This window comes from Citrus sinensis, chromosome 3, assembly GCF_022201045.2.
Source record: "Citrus sinensis cultivar Valencia sweet orange chromosome 3, DVS_A1.0, whole genome shotgun sequence".
Taxonomy (NCBI): domain Eukaryota; kingdom Viridiplantae; phylum Streptophyta; class Magnoliopsida; order Sapindales; family Rutaceae; genus Citrus; species Citrus sinensis.
In genome coordinates, this window is record NC_068558.1 from 4,286,208 (window position 1) to 4,304,087 (window position 17,880).

The 17,880-nt window shown below is 36.6% G+C and overlaps 4 protein-coding genes across 8 annotated transcripts; 1 reads left to right on the top strand and 3 right to left on the bottom strand.

Moving 5' to 3' along the window:
- Positions 1 to 518: 518 nt before the first annotated feature.
- LOC102629385 (probable inactive leucine-rich repeat receptor-like protein kinase At3g03770) lies at positions 519 to 4,372 on the top strand. 4 transcript variants are annotated; one of them, XM_052438571.1, is made up of 8 exons: positions 519 to 537; positions 1,225 to 2,625; positions 2,771 to 2,904; positions 2,982 to 3,225; positions 3,302 to 3,513; positions 3,598 to 3,623; positions 3,745 to 3,853; positions 3,990 to 4,372. In XM_052438571.1, exons 2-8 carry the CDS (start codon positions 1,266 to 1,268, stop codon positions 4,200 to 4,202), a joined length of 2,298 nt encoding a protein of 765 aa, XP_052294531.1. In that variant the 5' UTR covers positions 519 to 537; positions 1,225 to 1,265; the 3' UTR covers positions 4,203 to 4,372. The 4 variants fall into 4 exon arrangements, with proteins under 4 accessions (XP_052294531.1, XP_052294530.1, XP_052294529.1 ...); XM_052438570.1 differs by lacking the exon at positions 519 to 537 and adding an exon at positions 575 to 782; XM_052438569.1 differs by lacking the exon at positions 519 to 537 and adding an exon at positions 793 to 1,038.
- Positions 4,373 to 4,506: 134 nt separating this feature from the next.
- Positions 4,507 to 6,561, bottom strand: LOC102630046 (probable adenylate kinase 7, mitochondrial). Of its 2 annotated transcripts, none has more exons than XM_015529936.3 (5): positions 6,128 to 6,561; positions 5,801 to 5,891; positions 5,467 to 5,490; positions 5,326 to 5,366; positions 4,507 to 4,994 (listed from the first exon to the last, which is right to left on the bottom strand). In XM_015529936.3, exons 1-5 carry the CDS (start codon positions 6,503 to 6,505, stop codon positions 4,827 to 4,829), a joined length of 702 nt encoding a protein of 233 aa, XP_015385422.2. In that variant the 5' UTR covers positions 6,506 to 6,561; the 3' UTR covers positions 4,507 to 4,826. The 2 variants fall into 2 exon arrangements, with proteins under 2 accessions (XP_015385422.2, XP_006477005.2); XM_006476942.4 differs by having other exon boundaries at positions 5,467 to 5,545; positions 5,751 to 5,891; positions 6,128 to 6,560.
- A 461-nt stretch (positions 6,562 to 7,022) lies between these two features.
- LOC102630538 (argininosuccinate synthase, chloroplastic) lies at positions 7,023 to 10,503 on the bottom strand. The gene is made up of 10 exons (XM_006476944.4): positions 10,295 to 10,503; positions 10,063 to 10,121; positions 9,879 to 9,960; positions 9,533 to 9,671; positions 8,971 to 9,019; positions 8,652 to 8,834; positions 8,258 to 8,332; positions 7,986 to 8,171; positions 7,784 to 7,872; positions 7,023 to 7,684 (listed from the first exon to the last, which is right to left on the bottom strand). Exons 1-10 carry the CDS (start codon positions 10,359 to 10,361, stop codon positions 7,132 to 7,134), a joined length of 1,482 nt encoding a protein of 493 aa, XP_006477007.2. The 5' UTR covers positions 10,362 to 10,503; the 3' UTR covers positions 7,023 to 7,131.
- Positions 10,504 to 12,342: 1,839 nt separating this feature from the next.
- Positions 12,343 to 16,381, bottom strand: LOC102611876 (protein ROOT INITIATION DEFECTIVE 3-like). Its single transcript, XM_025099394.2, has 8 exons — positions 16,015 to 16,381; positions 14,868 to 14,981; positions 14,481 to 14,614; positions 14,214 to 14,406; positions 13,911 to 14,113; positions 13,351 to 13,472; positions 12,977 to 13,212; positions 12,343 to 12,876 (listed from the first exon to the last, which is right to left on the bottom strand). Exons 1-8 carry the CDS (start codon positions 16,240 to 16,242, stop codon positions 12,655 to 12,657), a joined length of 1,452 nt encoding a protein of 483 aa, XP_024955162.2. The 5' UTR covers positions 16,243 to 16,381; the 3' UTR covers positions 12,343 to 12,654.
- Between the last annotated feature and the right edge of the window lie 1,499 nt (positions 16,382 to 17,880).

Here is a 17,880-nt window from a genome sequence, read left to right on the forward strand (position 1 = left end):
AGTAACCCTTATCCTTCTACATCAAGAATGTAATGTTTTTCAAGATTTTACAGAGTGGTCAGAGAGGATCTTCATAATTAAATATCTGCAATTTCCTATGCTGCCCCAAACAGAAATGTATGGGCAAAATGCAACTTGCCAATTTCAAATTGGAGACAGCCTGTCCTGTTACAAGTAACCACTAACCACCAGTTCCAGAAACCTGCACTATTAGTTTTCTAGCCACCCTTCAATTGGTTATATGTAATTACATTAAAAGTGGGGAATATGTTACATGAACAAAAGGGTACTTTCAAAAATTAGGAAGAAAATACATTTTGTCAAAAATTAGGAAAAAAAATACATTTTGTATGAAAGTGATGGCAATTCTGATGCTATGTCAAGGAGCTGAAGACCTATAGCTTAGACGGTTATGAGTTTCAGAATCAGAACCATCCATAGGGCTTGCTATATAGAAAATAGCTGACAAAAGCCTTAAAGAGGTCAAATACATTGGACTACCATAAAGTTTATGGACAGCTAAAACTTTCTGAAGAGGTATTTACTAATTGCTAGTAGGCATTGTAAAATGACAGATTCGTTTGCCCCTTTGCTGATCACAATGCGCATCCAAGCCAAATTTCCACTCCATTTATTTTGGAAAGAGCTCACAATCTTTAACGGAGCCACCATGTAGAAGCACTAAATGCATTAACTTCAGCTACCCCGCCTAGAAATTCCTAAGATTTTCAGTAAAAAAAAACTAGTCCTTTTTTATTTTTATTGCTGGCCATTACTCTCTGGTAAGACTTCAGAACTTAAATGAATAAAATAATAATAATAATAATAATGATACTTTCATAAAGCATGTACAATACAATGAAACTTCTGTTCAGTGCTGCTGTTTCTCCTTCATTTGGATCACTCAACATATCTACTGAAACATGCTCTGTTGATAAATTCTCTCTCCAGTCTCTGCATTTTCTAAGTTTCTGCTCAAAGTGTGCCTCACTTTAAAACTTTAAGACTACTACAAAATATCACTTTTCAGCTTCTGAGGTAAAGTTCTCTCAGTCTACGCATTCCTTTATTGGGTTGCTATAAATCAAGCAAACTCACTTTTTCAATCTGAACTTTAAACAACCTGGTTCTGACTCTTTTATTACTGTTTTGCTAATACTTTCATGTCTCCTTTTTCATTGTTACAAGAGTTTATACTGAATTTTCTTATTGTTTTGTTCTCAGGTTCTTGACAGCTCATAAAGTGACTGAAGCAAGTAGTTAAGATGTATATGGGGCAGGGTAACTTGTTGCTGCTGTTGTGTCTTTCCTGGAGTTTGTTTCCGCTTGGAACCCATCAACTGCAATCTTCACAAACACAAGTGCTTCTTCAGTTAAGGAAGCATTTGGAGTACCCGAAACAGCTAGAGATTTGGATCAATCATGGCGCTGATTTTTGCTACATATCTTCATCTACACAAGTAAACATCACATGTCAAGACAACTTTATCACCGAGCTCAAAATTATTGGTGACAAGCCATCAAATGTCGGTAATTTTGATGGATTTGCATCAGCTAATGCCTCTTTATCAGAGAACTTCTCTATCGATTCTTTTGTCACAACTCTGGCAAGGTTGACAAGCTTGAGAGTTCTTAGTCTGGTGTCTTTGGGCATTTGGGGTTCACTTCCAGACAAAATTCATCGATTGTACTCACTTGAGTACTTGGATTTGAGCTCCAATTTTCTCTTTGGTTCAGTTCCTCCCAAGATTTCTACAATGGTGAAGCTGCAAACTCTTATACTGGATGACAACTTTTTCAACAATACAATTCCCAATTGGTTTGATTCTTTACCTAGTCTCACATTTCTAAGCATGCGAAACAATAAGTTAGCTGGTCCATTTCCATCTTCGATACAAAGGATCAGCACCCTCTCTGATCTTGATTTGTCTAAGAATGCAATATCCGGGAGCTTACCAGATCTTAGTAGTTTAGGTAGCCTTAATGTGCTGAATTTGAGTGACAACAAATTGGATTCTAATCTACCTAAATTGCCAAGAGGGTTGGTCATGGCTTTTCTCAGCAACAACTCCTTCTCAGGTGAGATTCCAAAGCAATATGGTCAGCTGAACCAGCTACAACAACTAGATATGTCATTCAATGCATTAAGAGGAATGCCTCCTCCTGCAATCTTCTCATTGCCAAATATCAGTGATTTGAATTTGGCATCAAATAAGTTCAGCGGGTCACTTCCGAAAAATCTAAATTGTGGAGGCAAACTTGTTTTTTTTGATATATCTAATAATAAATTGACAGGAGGTTTACCTTCTTGTTTGAGCAACGAATCAGACAAAAGAGTTGTTAAATTCAGGGGAAATTGCTTATCCTCTAATGTACAGAACCAGCATCCAGAATCATATTGCTTCGAAGTCCGCACGGAGAGGAACCAAGCTGGGAGCAAAAATGTTGGAAAACTAGTTGGTATTATTGTCGGTGTACTTGTTATAATGGTGCTCCTGGCTTTTGGATTTCTCGTTGTATGTAGAAGATATTGCCCTCGATGTACATCAGAGCAGCATTTACTGCATAAATCTGTGCAAGATAACTCAGCAACAGGGTTCTCCTCTGAGGTCTTGACAAATGCAAGTATGTCATCCCCAACTTCAACACAATTACAAGCAAAAAATGGCAAAAGCAAGAGCGGAAGTTGAAACTAGTCGCTTTAGTTCGTAGTATTCTAGAATCAATGTTAATAAACAAGCAACCTTACTTTTTCTCCTCTACTTTCCAGGGTATGTTTCTGAAGCAGCAAAGTTGGGTTCAGAAGGCCTCCCAGCTTGCCGCTCATTTACTTTAGAGGAGTTGAAAGAAGCTACAAACAACTTTGATATGTCTGCAATTATGGGAGAGGGTTCATATGGAAAGGTAATGTCATCATTAACATCAAATGGAAACTCTTAATATCACAATGTAGTTTTGACTCTTATCATTTGATTTGCCAGCTTTACAAAGGAAGATTAGAGAATGGGACCTCAGTTGCCATAAGATGCTTACCTTCATCAAAGAAATATACAGTTCGAAATCTTAAACTCAGGCTGGATTTGCTAGCAAAGCTTCGCCATCCACATTTGGTTTGCCTTTTGGGGCACTGTATTGATGGAGGAGGACGAGATGATTACGCTGTGAACAAAGTCTTTCTCGTATATGAATTCATGTCCAATGGCAACTTTCGTACTCATATCTCTGGTAAGTTTAGAACACTTATTAATCAATCTTCAAGGAAGTGAACCTTTCTAACTGCCGTTGCATATCATATGTATAGAGAACACTCCAGGAAAGGTACTCAATTGGTCAGAGAGATTGGCTGTTCTAATTGGAGTTGCAAAGGCTGTGCAGTTCCTGCATACCGGAGTTATTCCTGGTTTCTTCAACAACCGGGTGAAGACAAACAATATCTTGCTTAATGAGCATAGGATTGCCAAGCTGAGTGACTATGGACTCTCTATCGTCTCAGAAGATATCAACAGCGTTGGTGTAAGGCTCCTCATTTTGATGTCTTTTTTTTTTTGGTTCAATGACTTCTTCCTCCAAGTTCTTATGACTGTTCTTGGTTTTTAGGGAAAGCAAGAAGATCCCAATTCATGGTAAGTATCTTATTTTATCAAAACCAAAATTTTTCATGTGATCCACTTTATCAAAGAGTTGAACTTTCACATGTACAGAAGAAGAAGAAGAGTATTTTATTGATTGAATCCATGTTTTCAGGCAAATGACAAAGCTAGAGGATGATGTTTTCAGCTTTGGATTCATGTTGCTTGAGTCAGTTGCAGGGCCTTCGGTGGCTGCTAGAAAGGGGCAATTTCTACAAGAACTGGTAAGTACTGAAAGCCGCTAGTGTAACCTATTTGACATTTTGATGTTCTCTTGGCTATCTTCTTCAATTTCTTGATGGCTTTTAGGATGTTCATTTAACAAAGATAAATACTGAAACTGGATTCTGCAACTTACAGGATTCTTTGAACAGCCAAGAGGGCCGCCAAAGGTTAGTGGACCCAGTTGTAATGGCCACTAGCTCACTAGAATCCCTCTCAATTGTGATTTCCATTGCAAACAAATGCATTTGCTCTGAATCATGGAGCCGTCCATCTTTTGAGGACATTCTTTGGAACTTACAGTATGCAGCTCAAGTCCAGGAAACAGCCGATAATGAACAGAGATTTTGAATCCGTTTCACATTAATTGGTTGTTCATGCCTGGAGCAGCTCCAAAACTTTTCATTCCATCCTTGTAATCCTGGAAACATTTCTCTATTAGATAGCTGATTTTACACCGAAATGAACTTATGTTTTGTTATAACCGTGCCACAAATTGGGTAGTCATCAGTTTTCCGCCTTTTCTTCTTTCTTCCCTCGAACTACATAAACAGAATATAATAAGATTTATGCGTGCTCCACTGCCAGCCGACAGGCAATTATAACACGCCATTCAGACCAAGAAAACAAGAGAAGAACAAATAAAAACAGAAAATAATAAAGCAGATCTCCTTCATATTACTGCAGTTTTGGCAGGGTCTGCTTTCAATATTTAAACCTAGAAATTTTGGTAGCCTTCATCTTCCAAGTTAAGCCGAACTCCAATAAAAATTGAATCTTTGTGCTGAAAGAATTGCAAAGGCTCTAACACCTCTGATTCTCAGCAATGCCAAAGCCGTATTAGAGATTTTTGTATTACTTTACCACTGGAACTACACATAACACATATTTACACAAAAACACTGGCTGACGACTTTGAATTGTTTTATTTACAGGTGAAGTTAACACTAGAATGAAAAATTGGTAACGTTAAGTCTAAAGTAAATGGGATCTTTTCATTAGTTCTTGTGAAGAATAGGCAGCATTTATATGCTGTAGATGCAATGCAGTCAGAAGTCCTTGCCACGTCTCTACAGGTGCACTGCCAACTTGAAACTCAAGAAGTTTTTTCTGCTTCTGGTAATAATCTTCCAGTGGCTTGCTCTGTGAAAGACAGTACATAAAAATTCAATTGAATTTGCTAAAACTCAGAAAGGTGCACAATATACAATATTTTCGGCAAATTGTCATAATAACTTAGATAAACAGGCCGTGACAAACAGGAAGAAACAAGGCACACAGACAGTCAATTCAACAAATTTTTCTTCTCCAAACTTTTCTGTTGTTTTCTTACTATCTAAGCTATAAATATGTTTTCCTTCCAGATTAAAAAACACGTATACAGGATATCTGCAATTGAATTCATAAATCAAGAAGCTAATAAGGAATGCAACATCAAAATCATAAAGCCAAGAAATTGTGGATTGATGACTACCAGCTCAGCGTATGCTTCAAGTTTTTCCTTCAAGGAACCTCCTGCAATAGTCAATAGAAAGTGCACGGCCGTAAAAGGAAAGGCATCAAGGAGGAGTTGCTCATATCTTAATATTCTAGGAAAAGGGGGAAAAGATAATACCTCGATTTGTCACAATGAAATTGTCTGCACATTTGAAGTTTACAACCAAATCAATCTCAGCAAGTTGGTCAAGAATCTCCTATAGTAGATACAAGATATGAAAAGAAAGACGAGACTTAACATAAGCACCAAGCAGTCCTTGAAGCATAATCATCAAGATTACAAGAAAAAGTATGCATTTGACTATCTGTGATCTTTAAATTTGACAACTACACAACATTTTCAATCACTGATGTGTGTGCATTTATTTTTAAAAGCCAGCCAAAATTTAGTAAAGGACTCACAGCTTGGATCCGGGAACGAGGTAATCCATCCAGAATAAAACCAATCTCACCTCTGTAATAACCATCTTCCAACCTCTTTGACAACAGCCCAAATATTATATCCTCCGAAACAACTTCCCCTCTATTCACTGCATTTGCAATCTGAATTACATTTTTAGGCACAAATAATTATAAGCGAGTGCACTGCTTATTAGTTACATAAAAAGAATTAGAAATTATAGATAAGCTAAGGAAAGAATTCGGGAGTGAGTGATTGTGTTGGAAAGCATCACTTTTGCGGAAAAATAAAATGTGTTAAAGCATTCAAAAGCGCCATTGCAAATGTAAATATAAAAATAAAAGCAATTGTGTTTCTGTGGATTGTGCGAAAAAGGTACCTGTTTGTGTAGAGAAGAGCGAAGACTGAGGTCCTGGCGGACGAGACTGGACATAGAAATGCGAGGAACTTCTAGAAGCTTCGACGGCATTTCAGCGTACACGTGCTTCTTGGCGCGTGGGCTTCCAATGAAAGCCCACTGCACTCCTCTTCTTCTTTCCCGGCCCTCCGTGTCAGGTAATGTAACGGAGCGGAGCGAGTCGCGGTGCTGGTCCGAGTCCGACTCGGCTTGGTAATAACTGTAGTAATTATCAGGATCGAAAAGCGGCTCAGCTGCTGCGACGGAGCCGTAGAATCGGCTCGTAGTGAGCTGGAAAAGCCGATATGATAGAGGCGCAGCCGTCACTGCGATGGCTCGGAAGCAGCTCAGTGGCGTCATAGCAGTGCCAAGTGTTCATTTGAGACCTTGAGACCAACTTTAAACAAGTAAATTGACAGTGGTAAGCGTATCTAATTTCAATTGGTGAGTGCCTGTCAGATTAGCTGCCACGTCATGATGATCTCGTATAGTTTTAATCGAAATGCATATATTTTTAATCAACACAATTTAAGGTAAAGATAGGTATTTTTTATTTTTTATTTTAAATATGATCCGAAATAACATGTCATTGTTTGAGTAATTGACAATTTTCATAAGATTCAAATAAATTAATGTATTATCTCACTAATTAATTAATGAATGTCACATTATTTAAGATAATTTTTTAAAATAAAAAATTTAAAAAATGTAGCAATACTCATAATTTAAATATTATTTTAAAATATCAAAAATCACGTGTTGATTGTTGAACATCAAATTTGGGTTCATTTGAATCAAATCCACAATGCTAGGCAAGAGTATACTCATGTTTGGCTAAACACCTTAAATCAAAAGGCAAAGCTAACTCATGGCAAAATTTCATGACAAGCCAAGCTAAGTTTTCCATAAATAATATCTAAAAGATGACAATTATGAGATTAACTCCGGAGCCCCAATGTAATAATACAAAAGAAACTAAAATCTAATCAGATACCCCTCTCAAGCATTGCCCTAACCCTCATTGGAAGGCCATAGAGCCGAATAAATCCGGCAGCATCAGCCTGATCATATATCTGCCCGCTCTCAAATGAAGAGATATCTTGCCTGTACAGACTCTTGGGGCTTGTCCGCCCTGTTACAGAAACAGATCCTTTATACAACTTGAGTGTGACAGAACCAGTCGTCGTCTTAGTGATGTTCTCCATAAATGCGTCTATTGATTCACGAAGTGGGTCAAACCATCTTCCTGCATAAACCAGTTCGGCATACTTGAGAGCCAAGGAATCTTTAACTTGCATTGTTTCTCGGTCAAGTGTTAAGGACTCAAGCTCCTGCACAGCACTGAAGAGGATGGTGCCGCCAGGAGTTTCATAGACTCCACGGCTTTTCATACCAACAAGCCTGTTTTCGACCATGTCAATACGTCCTATTCCATGTCTTCCTCCAATTTCATTGAGTTCAGCTAGAAGAGATGCTGGAGATAGCTTCTTCCCATTAACTGAAACAGGGATTCCCGAGACTATACCAATTTCAAGGTATCTACAAAAATAGAGTACATGCAAGAGAAAGTAAATAGAAATTCAAAACTACAGAATGAACTAGAGATGTTGAATTGAAAAATAAGGCATGCACACTTACTCAGGTTGGTTAGGTGCATCTTCTGGATCAACAGACATCATGTACATATCTTTTTTCGGCTCATTTTCTGGATCTTCCAAGATGTCCCCCTTCAATGCCACAAGTATAAAAGAATTAGAGAGATTGAAGACAAGATGAAAAGACTGCACAATCGTTTTCAATCAACGACATTATGAATGAAGATCTATCATATGATAGTCACCTCATGGCTCAAGTGCCATAAATTCCGGTCTCTACTGTATATGGATTTTTTTGTTACAGGAACAGGCACGTTGTGCTTCTTAGCATATTCAATAGCATCTTCTCTTCCCTGAATATCCCATTCCCTCCATGGAGCCACAACATTCAACTCAGGATTTAAAGCAAAGAATGTAAGCTCAAAGCGGACCTGAAGATAAATTAGGTAAACAAGGTTAAGTAAAAGTAAAGCGTGAGGCCCTGAAAATTTTTCAAACTTAAAAGTTTGAGGCATGCCTGGTCATTTCCTTTTCCTGTGCACCCATGAGCGACAGCATCAGCTCCAACTTCTCTGGCAACATCCACCATGGCCTACCATTATTGGTACCACATGATAAGGTTTAACAAATGTATCATATAAAATGAAATTAACTAATATGCTAATGTGATAAAATATGCCTTGACCATGACCAACAAATGGACGAGTGTAGTAATACCCTTTATAGAAAAAAAAGGGGGAAAAACACATCTATTACATTTAGTTATATATCCAAGAAGAGGAAAGGTACCAAGAGAATGGCCAGATTTTCTCCTCAATAAATAACAAATGAAAATCAAGGTTTTGATGGACCCTCCGAATTTAGAATCGGAAACTACTAGCTCATTATGACTTTCAGAAAGGGATATTCACCTTGGCAATAACGGGGCGGGCCATTGATGTTCCCAGCAGATACTTTCTCTCATAAATTGCACCAGCTCGCAAGCAAGGAAATATATAGTCTTTAACAAATTCCTCCTTCAAATCCTTCACCACTAACTGACAAGCTCCACTAGCCTTGGCCTTCTCTTCCAACCCATCCAATTCCTTGATTCCCTACAAAATCAGCACTTGGTACTAAGCAAACACATTGACCAAATAAGAAATCACCAAATGAGAGAAGATACAGTCAAAGTATGGCAGAAGAGCACAAGATAGGCTCAATGATCATATGTTGGTATAGTTGACATACTTGACCAACATCAGCAGTGAAACAAACAACCTCACAACCATAATTCTCCCTGCAGAAGCAAAATAATTAGAAAACATATATGGATAGAAAAGAAAAGTGATAAAAAATAATAAACAGATGGACTCTGAATTCTGAAACAAATTAAGCGCATATATCAAGGCACATGAACGTTAAAAAGAATGCTACTTTCAGTGCCAAACCAAAGAGAACAGAATGTGTCGTCTGTGGAGAAAACTTGCTCAACCACAACACTATACAGATATACGATTAAGACAAGCAAACATACAGTTCTTTGTCAAAACCACTAGGATTTGCCAGAATATTACTTTTATCAAACAGCAAATGCACAACTGCGTGCAGCTACCACTCGCCATTAGACAATGTTTGCATACTTCCAGAAGTCAAGTATTTCAAAGAAAATAAATTATCATATAATTTGCGTACAATCACCCTAAATGCAAGAACATCTCATTCAAAGTAAGAACAGCCCTTCTTGACCCGTGAACCATGGGCCAAGTTCCAGACAGATATTATTGTGAAAACACAAAACAAGGGGTATTACCTTAGCCATGGCACAATGACTGAAGTGTCTAAGCCACCGCTATAAGCTAAAACAACCTTATTCAACTTGCCACGTCGCCCTCCACCACTTTTAGGTGCAGATTCCACCTCTCTCTCACTTGAGAGAAGTGCTTGAATAGCTGCAACTCAGGCAGAGACCATCAATTGTCAAACATTAGTAATGAAAAATGGCCTGGGCAAAAATAAGCCACTGAGTTGAGTATACTGGGTATCAATATTGCAGTCCACATTCTGACTTTTCAACATTTTAAACAAAAATGCATAAACCGAAATCATATTCAAATTAAGAATACATCAAACAAAACTAATTCTCCCATTAACCACACCTTTTGGCTCACAAGCTCGGATGACATTGCAAGTGCTGCTAACAACTGCACGACCATTAAGTTCGCTTGCTCTCGACCCAAACTGAAAACAGATGTTCAAAGTTGCCCCATTAAAGCACACACAGAAAAACACAGCTATGAAGCATTAATAAAACGGTTAAATGAAAAGTAGTAATCTAACTACCTCTTGGAATGAATGCAACTTCCTTGGGAATGATAATTTATCATGATACAACAAGGAACCTGCAAAACAAAATCAATTGCCCATAACTCAAATGGTGTATCATCTCATTAAATACAAAGCACTTTTTTTATTTTTTAAAAAAGGAATATGCATATAAAGATTCGAGGAAAAGAAAAGAAAAAAAATATGAGGCAAATGCAGGGATTGAACTGTAGAGAAAGAGAAAAATAACCTCTTTTGGGGGCATGAAAGGCGAAATTGATCGATGAACACAGCGACACTTCCTTCAATTGAGCCATGTCTCGGTGATTCTGATAACGCGACTCAATGCACTCGACACTTTCTGTCTCGGTTATGAAGAGAGAAATCTGACAATGACAAGTTTTTAAGGGGGCATTTAGGGTTTTAGATTGTAAAAAGGGTTTTTGTGTAAAACAGCCCAATTGTCTGATCGAGGGAAGGAAATCAGGATAATTTTTTCGGATCAGGCTACGAACTGTGTTATCGTGCCATAATTGTATTCGGTCATTGAATACCCTTAAATTAGTGGGGTCATTAATATTCAACGACTGAATACAACTGTGTGACAATACCACAATTGCACTTAAGATTTTCCTCATGTTTATAAGTAACATCTCCTTTTTATCCATATTCCTATTCTTATTCTTAAAATTGTGTCAAGATTGTCCATGTGTACCGACGAAAATATCCCTAATGCCAAGATAGTTGCATGCCTAAAATTTCTCCCATACACACACAATAATGATAAATTCCTATACAAAATTAGAGATTACCAAGAGTCTCCCTTTTATGTACATTCTTAATATTATAAGTATGTAAACTCATAGAATGATAGCCTAGGCTAAAGGTATACTAATTCTCACTTCATGATAGCCTAGTTTAAGGGTAATTTTTAAAAACCTCCCCTGAGGTTTAAGCTTGTTGCAAGTAGATGGCGAGAATTGATTTATTTGTAAAAAACTCCCTACCGTCAGTTAAGTTTAACATTGACCGTTAGTTGACCGTGCAAAGTTGACCGTGCAAAGACAATATTACCCTCAACAATAGTTTGTAAACGAAAATAACTATAAAAAAACCAAAATTATTGGTGCAAAAAGCACAAACCCTATTTTTTGACAATTTTATCCTTGTCAATTCTAAAAATTTACAATATCATAGGTAAAGATTATGACTATTTCATTTTTAAATTTTTAATTTTATCTTTCTTGTAGGAATTTTAAGGAAATATCAATAATTTAAAGAGGATTTTTTAATTTTTTAATTTTAATTTTTTATAAGAACTTTAAGAAAATATCAATAATTTAAAAAGTGTAAAATAGCTAATAATTTTGATTTTTTTAGTTATTTTCGTTTATAAACTATTGTTAAGGGTAATATTGTCTTTGCACGGTCAACTAACGGTCAATGTTAAACTTAACTGACGGTAGGGGGTTTTTTACAAATAAATCAATTCTCGCCATTTACTTGCAACAAGCCCAAACCTCAGGGGAGATTTTTAAAAATTACCCCCTAGTTTAATGTTATACTAATTCTCACTCAAGATTTTGAGGTCACATCAACTCACAATATTATAATAAGATATTATTTGTTTCATTTGAAATTTTAGATTCGAAATTTAGAATTCACATAGGGGTTGAAAATAGGGCTTTCTCTTAAATTCAACTAATTTTATATAAAGTGTACGCGTTGAGTTCTTTTTTCTTTTTTTTTTTTTGAATTCTGTTATACACAGATTATTACTGATATTACATCAGACATTACAATTACAATATTTACAATAGTACTAAATAACTGGAGACACCGCCATACATTAACCCATTGAAGCATTTGTCCAAATACTTTAAACACTCTCTAATATTCGAGGAGTGCCTACTTCACTCACATTTCGTAAGGGAGAGACTGTCTCCACTCAATTAGTTGATAATTAAGGAATAATTGAAACTAACCTGCATAATGCTCTTATAGAGACTCGAACCCTTGCACTCAATATTATAAGTGCAAGGTTTCTCCCATTGGACCAAAAGCCTATCGGTTACGCGTTGAGTTCTTGACTTCTTGTGTTATGGCCTTCCAAAGATTGAGTTTCATCCATAACCAGAATCCTGAAATCCACCACTACACTGATTACCTTTTTTAGCACTTTCAAAATCAGCTGTTCCATGTTACATCAACTTTAGCTTTTTCTTCATCAGAAGTAAATTATAAATTATTACACATGAAAACTCTAAAATGGGACGAATTATCCGTAATGGAATTTTTCAGTAAGTAAAATTTCTTGTATATTGTATTTTTCACTGATAATGTTCCGCTATGATGACATTTCGCAGAGCTAGCAAAAAACTTTACATGCTACGATTTAAGATGTCGCAATTTCTTTTTGAAAAGTATGTAATAGTAAACTATAGAACTGAGTTTGTAATCTGTATAAACTCTGAATAGCAAAAATATAGTTTAATTGATCACATATCTGATCAAAGATAAAATGAGCAGCAAAGTTTCCTCTGAACCACTATTTAACTTCCAAAGATGTAATAGTATGGGAAAATTAACCGGAGGACTACGCTTGTTTCTTCATTGCAGTGCCGGAGTTTCAATCTTGCGCTTCTTTCTTCGTTTGGTTGAGACAGGGTCAATTTCTTTGTACCATAAAATTCGACACTGCATCAGGTCTAGCAAACGGGATTGCAGATGCTTGTTAATTTCCATGACATGCTTTGTCATTTGTGATGCCCATGTTCGTTGACTCATGTTTACGTCTGCTTTCATTTGCATTGCTGCTGGTGTTCCCTCTTGCTACCCACCCATCAAGACAAGGAAAAAAAGGAAAAAAAAAAAAATTAGTTTAGGTGTGCTAACAAGCAACAAGTGCAGGATGCTATGGACAGGGAGAAACCTGCAATTCAGACATATGCTGAAATAGTGACTTGGTTCTGCGGATATTAATGGAACATTGATCATCTTTGTTGAAAAAACATGACTGAAGGAGAATAACCATTTCCATCGACAAGCTATTTAGTTGAGGATACTTTTCAAGTGAAGGCATGCGGTCCTTTTTCAACTTCCTCTGACAGTTTGACACTTCAGAAAGCAGTGAAGACTGCCGGATTACTACCAGATTGGTTACTACTCCTGCTTGTACATGAACACAAGTGCACAACATTACTTTTGGTAAAATCCCATAGGATTATAGCAAAAAATGGAGTGAAACTTGGAAATATTCAAATGTTTTTAAATAGTACATATTCAAAAAGTTGAAGTTATGGTTACCTTTCTTATGGTTGAATCTTCGAATGCTCACCCTTCTAGTGACATCCCAGAGGCAGACAGTTTTATCTTCTGATGCAGATATCAGATGGGATGCGCTAAAGGCCAATGCAGTTATTGATCCACTGTGAATAGATGTAATTTAAAGTCACATGAATATTGGGGTGGACAAAATGTTTGGGCGAGATATGAACCATTCATAATCTAACACAGGAAGGAAAGTTTTAAGTCTGCATTTTAAGTGAGAAGCAAGATGGAAAATAAAACAGAAGGGGAACAGAAATTAGCTTAATGGCTTGAAAGTATGAATACTCTGGTTGGGAAGCCAAGCACTTAAAGTTGAATCGATTTGAGAACTTAGTTCAACACTTAAAATGCCATCAGATCATTTGCATTTGTAATTTCTTGCAGAAATGATAAATTATTACTAGAGTCCATAAATTTCCTAATCAAGAAAAGTATAGCAGAAAAAATCTTCTTTGGCCTGCTTCCTAGAGATTCCTGTCACAGGATTTATGTCTAAGTGATTTCAAGAAATTAAAGCATCACACATTAAACATTACTTGTGTCCTTTAAGTACGCTGTGTTGATCTTCCCCAACAATAAAATGATCCTCCAGTAACAAGAATTTAAGTGGGCTAACAAATATTCTTCCATCTATACTTCCAGCAAACAAAAGCTGCTCTCCTGGATGAAAAGCAATTGCAGTTACTGCTTGTGGATAGACTTGTGTTTGTATGAGTATTCCTGAGCCTAGGTCCCAAACCTGCAAATTTTGAAAAAGCATCCCTTGTGAAGAGGAGATTTCAACTTCGAAAAAATTTATAATCACTAGGAGTTCAAAACACGATGCATCATTTATAGACCTTGCATGTTGCATCCAGCGAGCTAGATACAAAAAATGTTGTGCCACCTGAAATAGTTAGCAAGCCAGTCACAGAGGACTTATGCTCCAATGAGTAATGTAACAGAGAACGTAAGCTTCGCAGCTCCATTTCTATCAACCTTTGGTCTAACTGATCAGAATGATGCATCAATTCAGAAGTTTGCTTCAATAATCTGAATTTTTACCATGTCGTCAGTCCTAGACCAAGTGACTCAAGGAATAAAAGGGAAAAGAGTTGGGTGTATACCTAGTCATAGACCAAACACAGATCATACCATCATCTGATCCAGAAATAAGAAGAAAGCCATCGTCAGAAAACACCATGCACTTAATAGATTTATTATGAGCATGCCACATCTTGAGCATTCTTCCACTTCTGACCTACATATATCTTAATCAAAATAGAGTTAAGGTTGTGGGCTTGTGGCAATGTATCATTATGCAACTTACAGAAATGGCACAGAATTCTGTAGTCCTAGAAAATATGTCCAATGCCATAGTCGCTGACTTAAATGTCTTCTTGAAAGAACTCATCTAAGGGTGTTGGCTTGGCAGGAGAAATTTTTTTATTTTAAATCAGAATTGAAGGGAAAGCTTTCCCTGTTTCTGGACAGTAAAAGAGTGCCTTACTAACCTCCCAGAGATAAGCATTCCCTGATGGGGCACCGCCAGCAAGATATGCACCATCCTTCGTGCAAGAAATTGGCCCCATGGCTTCCATTGTGTAGCTTCGACGTGGTGGGTGAGGCTGAAAAATATGAGTATAGAAGTGAAGTGAACTTTGAGTATGCAGAGTTTTGTGGGCAACAAATTCAAAACCTCAAGCTTAGTTTCATTTAATTCTCTGTTTTGATTATCAAAATGCATAATAATGTTGCACGCAAGCCAAGAAGGGGAAAGTACAAGCAAAAAAGTACTGGAATCTTTGATAAAATCATCTCACTCCAGTTCCTTATCTACAAGCAAATTATAAAAAGAGACCATTCGCATTGATGTATTTCTCTTGTTCTGCTTCCACTCTATCAGAAGTCTTAGAACTTGCACCACCGGGAAGTTGTTTAATACAAACCATTACTGTCTAAGAGATACTTATGCCTAAATCAGCTTATCATTGCCCCTTTTCTGGCCGCAATATCCTCTGTTTATATACAAACAAACAGCCCATTCATAGCCAGACAGAGTGAAATTCTTCAGCATTGACCCAAGCATCCACTTTAATTTGAAATCAAATTATATAGGACTTTTGCTGATTTGAGATTAGGTTTTTCAAATTTGTACGTACTCTTGAGTATGTACAAATTTTTGCCCAAACGAATTATCAGCGAACTATTACTGTTGAGTTCCCTATTTCAACTCCTCTGTGGAGCCTTAAGCCTAATGGATTAGTGAAAACTTTGCATATTTTTATTTACAATGAGAATTTTGACAAATTCGTTAGTCTCAACGCTGAATAATTAACATATGCATAGTGAAAAGACAATGAAAAGATTCTACCACATCAAAAGGCTTATTCAAAGAAGAAAATAAGTAGCTAACTAAACATGTAGATCATCAAGAAAGATCAAACTTCACAGAGAAACAAACAAACCGCATGACTCATCATCACAGGATACATTGGCTTGCCTTATCAATACAATCAATGATGATCAAAACTATCCTTAACCAACAATGAAGATAATGCACACACAACCTGCGTGAAGTGTGAAAAAAAAAAAAAAAAAGTACTGCAAGTATCAAAAATCAAAACCAGGTAACTAAAAGAGAGAATCTGAGGCTCTTACCTTATTCAATGCCCACATGAAAATAGCCCCACCCCCAAGAGAGCCATGCCTGTTGACCAGAGAAGCAGCAAGACATTGGTTTCTCATGCACAGAAATCCGTAAGGAGAAGCAGCACAGCTTGGTATCTTCAAAATCTCATCTCCTGTATCAACATCCCAAACCGTTATCCCAATTTTCATGCTCTCATCACTACACACTACCAGCGCCTCTCTTCCCGGCTGACCCATCTTCTTTTTTTCTTAATCTCTGTCCGCATATGCATACACTGTAAAATGTAAGTGCATAATTAATACAACCGTGTTTCTGAAGCCTTAACTGCATGCAGAGGCTGCTTTGGGGACGTGAATGGGGTGGTGGACGCATGTCAAGCAAATTAGAGAAAGTGACAAAGTTAGTTGAGAATTTTAGCACTTTTACACTATCCTCGGTGGCTCAGTGTGATTGGGTCAGCCTCTTGAAATTTTCTACAAATGTTGTTCATGCAACAGCTCAGCTGTCAACTGATGCCCGATGGTGAAAATTCCACTTCGCGGTGTAATTCACGGTGTGCATGGACGTTTTCGCATATGCTCGTCACATTAAATGATGCGTGAGTCGATGGTTATTAGAGAAAGTCTTCCGTGATATGTGCCGTAAGACTTCCGACATTTAAAAAAATTTCTGACACTTGTATATGAAAATTTAAAATACTCTAATTATTTGGTACGATTATGTTGAAATCATTTCATGTGAGACTTTCGACTTTATCAAATAACTAAACTAAGTTTTTCAAATATAACACATTTTTATCAAAGTTTAAAGAGGAATGATGATCCACCTCTAAATGAAATACAGACTCTAAATGATTTGCCCGTACAAAGTTTAAAGAGGAATGATGATCCACCTCAAATTATCTCAATAGCCCCTATTTCTCAGTTATCTTTATTTATTTCAAAAAATACCCCAAATTCATATTTGTTAGCTCAAGAACCCTCATTCAGGTTTGATTCAATGTTAAGATGATCTTTTTATCAATTCTACAATTTTGACCATATATTATGTAGACGCTTGTGTGGCAGAAGATTATGAAGAGTTGAGCATACATTAGCACAACACTAAATTGAAATCCCCCTTCAATCTCATGTTCTTACGCGGTAATCCACGTGAGCAATTCCAAAAATTTCCTACTTGGACGCTGAAGTTGTTTTTTTTATTGGAATTGTTCATGTCCACACAACGTCTAAACGTAATGATTCACTAAAATAAATAAATAAAATCACTACAAACTGTAAAAAGAAAAAAAAAGTTTGAAACCCTAGGATATATTAGAAATCTGGAATGAAAGTATGCTATTCTTCTATTTTTAATCTAAAAATTTTATTGTGGTGATAGTTGTTTGTTAAGGCTGAGAATGAAGGAAAGTGAGGGAGAATGGGAGAGGAGAGAGCAAGTAAAGGATAAAACTTTAAAAATTTAATTTATTGTTGTAGGTATTTCCAAATATGTTTACATTTATGATTCATGAGTTGTTTGGTTGCTAGATAAAGCCTTGCATAAAATAGACACGTCAAGATTTATTGTCCGTTCATCTAATATTTTGAAATATCTATAAGCTTTAAAATAAACACTTGCATTATTAAACAATTAAGTTACGAATGAATTGCCAACAACTCCTTAGTTAGATAAACAATTTTTTAATCTCTCCTGAGAAGTTAAGGGTTCAAGTCTCCTTAAAATGTGAAAGTATTTGTTATTAATTTAATTTTAAAATTTTAGGATGGACGATAATTGAAGTACGTCAAGATATGTCTCAGGTAGCCATTGGGGTGGGCTTAAGGTTCTAATAGTCATATTGAGCTAATTTTATCCTGGTTTATATTGGAATA

Coding starts and splice junctions, on each gene's coding strand:
- LOC102629385 (XM_052438571.1), top strand. CDS start 1,266: ATGTATATGGGGCAGGGTAACTTGTTGCTGCTGTTGTGTCTTTCCTGG. Junction 2,905..2,981: donor GAGAGGGTTCATATGGAAAG/GTAATGTCATCA, acceptor TTGATTTGCCAG/CTTTACAAAGGAAGATTAGA. Junction 3,854..3,989: donor GGCAATTTCTACAAGAACTG/GTAAGTACTGAA, acceptor TGCAACTTACAG/GATTCTTTGAACAGCCAAGA.
- LOC102630046 (XM_006476942.4), bottom strand. CDS start 6,505: ATGACGCCACTGAGCTGCTTCCGAGCCATCGCAGTGACGGCTGCGCCT. Junction 5,892..6,127: donor GCTCTTCTCTACACAAACAG/GTACCTTTTTCG, acceptor AATGTAATTCAG/ATTGCAAATGCAGTGAATAG. Junction 5,367..5,466: donor TTTCATTGTGACAAATCGAG/GTATTATCTTTT, acceptor TGACTATTGCAG/GAGGTTCCTTGAAGGAAAAA.
- LOC102630538 (XM_006476944.4), bottom strand. CDS start 10,361: ATGGCTCAATTGAAGGAAGTGTCGCTGTGTTCATCGATCAATTTCGCC. Junction 9,961..10,062: donor AGTTGCATTCATTCCAAGAG/GTAGTTAGATTA, acceptor ATCTGTTTTCAG/TTTGGGTCGAGAGCAAGCGA. Junction 7,685..7,783: donor GATGCACCTAACCAACCTGA/GTAAGTGTGCAT, acceptor CTATTTTTGTAG/ATACCTTGAAATTGGTATAG.
- LOC102611876 (XM_025099394.2), bottom strand. CDS start 16,242: ATGGGTCAGCCGGGAAGAGAGGCGCTGGTAGTGTGTAGTGATGAGAGC. Junction 13,473..13,910: donor AGCGTACTTAAAGGACACAA/GTAATGTTTAAT, acceptor ATCTATTCACAG/TGGATCAATAACTGCATTGG. Junction 13,213..13,350: donor AAGATTCAACCATAAGAAAG/GTAACCATAACT, acceptor ATGTACAAGCAG/GAGTAGTAACCAATCTGGTA.